Genomic DNA, 6,053 nt, shown 5'->3' with positions numbered 1-6,053 from the left:
GGGGCTCGAACTCACGGACCGCGAGATCGTGACCTGGCTGAAGTCGGACGCTTAACCGACTGCGCCACCCAGGCGCCCCTGTAATTGACTCTTTAAAACTAAAATAATGACAATGTATTATGCAGTTTATAACATATAGAGAAATACAATGTATTCAAAAAATAAGACAAAGGATGGAAGGAGACAATGGGTATAAACTATTGTAAGGGTCTTGCATTATACAAAAATGGCGTAACATTATTTGAAGGTGTACTGTGATAAAGATGAATTTTTTACATGCTAGCATAACCATTAAATAAAACAAACTATATAACTAATAAACCACTGGTACAGATCAAATGGAATGGTATAAAACACGTGCTTAACCTAAAAGACAAATAAGAACAATAATTGGGATAAAAATACATAAAACAAATAGAAAAATAGCAAGATGGTAGACTTAAACTGGATGATATTGATAATTACATTAAATATAAATGATCCAGACAAGGGGTTTGCAAAGTATGACCCACCACCTGTTTTGTAAAGAAAGCTTTATTGGATCACGGCCACACTCCTTCATTAATGTATTACCTGTGTCAGCTTTCACACTACAATAGGAGAAGTAAATAGTTGAGAAAGACTGCATGTCATATAAAGCTGAAAATATTTATTATCTGGCCTTTTACAGAAAATTGGTCAACCACCATGCCCCCAATCTAGAAATTGCAATTAAAAAAGCAAAGATTGTTAGACACAATAAAAAAAATAAAAATCAACCACATGTGGTCTACAAGAAACATTTCTTCAAAGTTTTGTTTTCTATTTTGAGAGAGAGAGAGAGAGGGAGAGCACGTGCACACAAGTGGGGGAGGGGCAGAGAGAGAGAAGGAGAGAGAATCCCTCTACACTGATAGAGCCCAATACAGGGCTTGAACTCATGAACTGAGAGATCATGACCTGAGCCAAAGTTGAATGCTTAACCTAATGAGCCACTCAGGTGCCCCTACAAGAAACATTTTAAATTCAGAAACATCTACATGTGAAAAATGGATGGATGGAAAAAGATTTGCCATGCAAACACTAATTTGGGTGAAATCTGGATGGCTATATTATTATCAGACAAATAGACTTTGGGTAATAGATTATTATCAGGGATAAAGAGGAACATTTGATAATAATACAATGCTCAATATATCAAGAAGATATAATAATCTTAAATGTCATACATCTAATAAAAAAGTTACAAAATAAATGACACAAAGTCTTACAAATTAATGTGAGAAATAAGCAAACTCACAGTTCTTTCAAGAGATTTCAACATGATTCTATAACTGCTTAAACAAGGGAGAAAATAAGTAAGAATATAGAAAACTTCAACAAAACTATTAACTGATTTAATCTAACTGACATTTATGGAATGCTAAACCCGGTAACACCGAATATATATTCTTCTCAAGTGCACACGGAACATTTACTATGATAGACCATATGCTGGGCCATAAAACAAATCTCAACAAAAGAATGAAAATCATACAAAGTATGTTCTCTCTCCATATGAGAATTAAACTAGAAATCAGTAACAAAAAAGATCTGGGGAATCCTCAAATATTTAGAAATTAAATAATATCTTCTAAGCATGAATCACAATGTAAATAAAAAATTTTAAACTGAGTGATAATGAATATACAATGTATCAAAATATATGGGGTAAAGTTAAAGCAGCACTTAGTGGTAAATTTATAGTGCAAAATGCTTATTTTAGAGTAGAAAAAAATTTTAAACCAATAATCTATCTTGAGAAGCTAAAAAATAACAAACACAAAGTGAATACCAAAAACAGGAAACAATAAAGACAACAGTGGGAATCGATGTAATGAAAAATGGAGAAATAATAGAAAAAATTATTTAAATCAACAGCTTGTTCTTTGAAAAGATCAATAAAATTAACAAACCCCTCATTAGCATGATCAAGAAAAAGAGACACTACAATAAAAAGGATACGATTAACTCAAGAGATAGAGAAAAAGCATTTGACAAAATTCCACATTTGTTCATGATATAAATACTATTTATTATATCAGAAAGCATGAAATACTTAGTGGTAGATTTAAGAAAAAAAATAGGTGCAAGACCCGTACACTGAGAAATAAACACTGGTGAACAAATATAAAGATTTAAATAAATATGGAGGTAAATCTTTCCATGTACTGGAAAATAATATCTTTAAGATGTCAATTCTCCCCCAATTGATCCACACATTCTATGTAATCTCTTTTTGTAGAAATTGACAAATTAATTCTAAAATGCATGCAAAAATGTAAAGGACCTAGATAAGCAAAAATTATTTTGAGAAAGAACAACAAATTTCAGAACCTAATGCTCCTAATTTTCAAATTCTACTGGAAATCTCCATTAATTAATACAATGTAGTTTTTAAGGATAGACACCCACAGGGATGCCTGGGTGGGTCAGTCAGTTAAGTGTCTGACTCTTGGTTTGGGCTCAGGTCATGATCCCAGAGTCGTGGGATCAAGCCCCAGGCTGAGCATGGAACCTGCTTGGGATTCTCTCTCTCTCTCTCTCTCTCTCTCTCTCTCTCTCTCTCTCCCTCTCTGCCCCTCCCCCACTCATGTGCTCTTGAAATAAGTAAGTAAGTAAGTAAGTAAAAACCCATCTTGGTTTGCGTGCTATAAAAAATTTAAAAAGAAAGGATAGACACAGACATATATATCAATGAGAGGGAACAGAAATAGCATACATTCATGTTCAATTGATCTTTAACAGAAGTGTCAAGGTAATTCAATAGGAGAAATGATGGTCTATTCTTTTTTCTTTTTTTTTTTTCAACGTTTATTTATTTTTGGGACAGAGAGAGACAGGGCATGAACGGGGGAGGGGCAGAGAGAGAGGGAGACACAGAATCGGAAACAGGCTCCAGGCTCTGAGCCATCAGCCCAGAGCCTGACGCGGGGCTCGAACTCACAGATCGCGAGATCGTGACCTGGCTGAAGTCGGACGCTTAACCGACTGTGCCACCCAGGCGCCCCTATGATGGTCTTTTCAACAAATGGCACTATCTATAGTAATTGAATATCCATATGAAAAAAATTGAACACTTACTTTATATCTTATATAAGAACTCAAAATGGGCCATATATCTAAACATAAGAGCTAAAACTATAATTTCTTGAAGAGACATTGAAGACAATATTTGCAACCTTGAGGGTGGCAAAATTTGTAAGGTAGGACACAAAAGCATAATCCATGAACAAATTAATAAATTAAATTTCATGAAAATTGAAATACCCATTAAACAGGAATAAATAAGCCACTGCCTAGGAAAAAGTAGTCATAAAATATATAGTTGAACAAAGGCTTGTATCTAGAATATACAAAGGATCCTTATAATTTGATTAAAAGAAAAAAATGTAAAGTAGGCAAAATATATGTTGAGACGCTCCACAAAAAAGATATTTCCAAGGGTAAATTTTAAAAGGCCGCCAATATCAAGTATTGACAAGAATGTAGAGCAACCAGACTCTTCTATATCATTTGGGGGAATATAAGTGATAACAACCACTTTGGAAAATAGTTTAGTAATTTCTTATAAAGTTAAATGTGTACTTATCATAGGAGCAGGCCATTTTACTCCTAGGTTTTTATCCAGAAGAAATGAAAATATATGTCTACACAATGTTTACCTATAACTGCTCAAAGAAGCTTTATTCATAAGAGTCAAAGAATGGAAATGACCCAATTATCCAATAAGTGAGTACATAAACAAATTATGGTATGTCCCCACAAACAAATGTTATTTAGAAAAAAAACAAAAAACAAAACAACAACAACAACAACAAAAACTTCAGATACACTCAACTTATTACTCAAAAATATAGATGAATCTCAAAAACATTATCGTGGGTGAAAAATACCTGACATGAGAGTATATAGACTTTATGATCCCATTCATGTGAAATTCCAGAATAAATAAAAATAAACTACATATTAACATATGTATATTAATAATTCATATGAATAATTCTATTATTGCCTATATATTTATTTACATATCTATAATTTGTATATATACATTTACCAGTACCCTTCAAAATGTACACTTATAAAAAATAATAAATGCATTTTATCATATATAAATACCTCAATGAAACAGATTTTTAAAAATCAAATAGCCAACTCAGTGAAGAGCTATACATTCCTAATTTTTTTGTTTAGCTCTTATGTGTGGTCTTATAAAACTTGCAACTTCCTTCATTTTAGCATGAAAGTGTTCTACTCAAGCAATATGTCTTTTCATAGCAGGATACTGTGCTGCTTTTCCCCAGTAATTTAAAAATTCTAGCAATATAGGCTACTTACCAATATAGTTCTTTGACATGGCAACTTCTCTGACTTCAATATGAACAGAGCCTCTTGGTATCTGCACTACCTCCATATAGCCTGGAACATAGAAGATAGGCAGTAATAAGCAGCACGTGCAGCCTTGGTCAGAAAATGAGTGTTTAGTAACCATTTAGTAATAAGTTTCCTTGTTCTTCAAATCTTTACTTGATTGACACTTTATAAAATTACAAAATATGGGAAAATTCCCCTTTGGGTTCATGAACACATCTATTTTTCATTTTATCTAAAATATCTCAAGATAATCTTTAAAGCCCCAAGATGTATCATATTGGCTCATGTTTTGTTTTTTGTTTTTTTTTTTTCCTCAACACATAGCCCTCCCATCAATGCTCTGTGGGAATTTCCATCTTAGGAAAACATGGCTAAATGAAGTCAAGTAGAAAGGGAATAATATTTCCTTAAAATATCTTACATGAATCTATAATTGATACTTAAGAGACTGAAAGCAATTTGGGGGGAAAAAACATTGTCTGCCTAAACAAAAAATTTAAAAAGAAGGCAGTGGGGAAGAATTCAAGTGTTTTGGCTCTTCCCAGTACATCAGAGGTGTGAGGAAGAGTTCTCTCTACACACTCACCTCCTCTGGGCAACGAATCATTGAAGAACCCTTCAATGGCATCACATGTGCTTCCATCCCCTCCACAGACTCGACATCTATCTTCCCTAGCATCGGATCCCAAAATATTATCACAACCTACATGCTGAAAACAGAGAAGAATATTCAGTATGTCATAAAGAGGATTTCTTGGAACCATAACTAACCAAATAAATATAACTGATTTGTTTTTCCAGTAAAGGAAATCAAAACAGGAAATATTTTCCTCTTTCCACTTTTTCCTTCACCCTCGAGCAAGTTCTTAGCTAACATTTTGCAACATGTAAGTTTAAAGAAAAAAATTTTTTGATTCCCCAGGAATGTATGTCTATATTTCTAACCTAGATTTCTTTTTCATTTATAGATAGCATGCTCCAAATCTTAAAATATTTTAGTTTGTTGGCAATGGGCTCTTATTTATACCTTCGATTAAGAAATGTAAGAATTAAGAAAAATGGCATATTGTCCTACACAAGGTAATAACAGCAGGAGTCTTGACTGAGCTTTATGGTTTGACCTTTCTAAATCACTGGCTCTTTTGGATACCCAATTGTTAGTGTCAAGGATTAGTTGTGGAATTCAAACCTGGGTAAACCTTTAAAACTGAATACCTGTTTATACTTGCTACCTAAAATTGTCATAAAAAACAAGGAGATGTAAGCATGTGACTTTAGAAGCTGAAATTCTACCTTTTAGTTTTGCATTTAATCACAGAAATGTGGATTTTTATATATTTTTGGTACATATTTTGGTACTTGCATTTGTATATATGACCTATAGCCATTGATAACAGGCATGTGATCTCTGAATAAAACCTGTGCTTTTTGTCTTTGTTTTCTGAAAAAAAAAATTAATACTGTCAGAAATCACACACACATACAGGATCATCAGATATATTTGGATGCAAGTAGCCAGAAGGACAGAAACTTTTGTAAGAAATTGTGACACAAAGTAAAACAGATCATGTGTTTATCTCTTCTTTCTCAATTTCTAAGACTTAGAGTTGTGCTTCTCTTTAAAATAAAATAAAGTCAAACAAGAAAAAAAGTTACGA

The 6,053-nt window shown here is 33.0% G+C and overlaps 1 protein-coding gene across 1 annotated transcript in view; it reads right to left on the bottom strand.

The window, feature by feature from the left end:
* Positions 1–6,053, bottom strand: part of ADAMTS6 (ADAM metallopeptidase with thrombospondin type 1 motif 6) — a 300,191-nt gene that overhangs the window by 62,377 nt on the left and 231,761 nt on the right. Inside the window, exons 16-17 of the mRNA XM_040452059.1 lie at positions 4,982–5,105; positions 4,360–4,440 (exon numbers count right to left, since the gene is read on the bottom strand). Coding sequence (XP_040307993.1) covers positions 4,360–4,440; positions 4,982–5,105 — 205 coding nt within the window. The remainder of the gene's footprint in view (positions 1–4,359; positions 4,441–4,981; positions 5,106–6,053) is intronic.

Source organism: Herpailurus yagouaroundi, unplaced genomic scaffold (genome assembly GCF_014898765.1).
Source record: "Herpailurus yagouaroundi ecotype Mexico unplaced genomic scaffold, PumYag 29, whole genome shotgun sequence".
Lineage (NCBI taxonomy): Eukaryota > Metazoa > Chordata > Mammalia > Carnivora > Felidae > Herpailurus > Herpailurus yagouaroundi.
The sequence above is the reverse complement of the archived record's forward strand: the minus strand, read 5'-3'. Positions and strand labels throughout refer to the sequence as shown.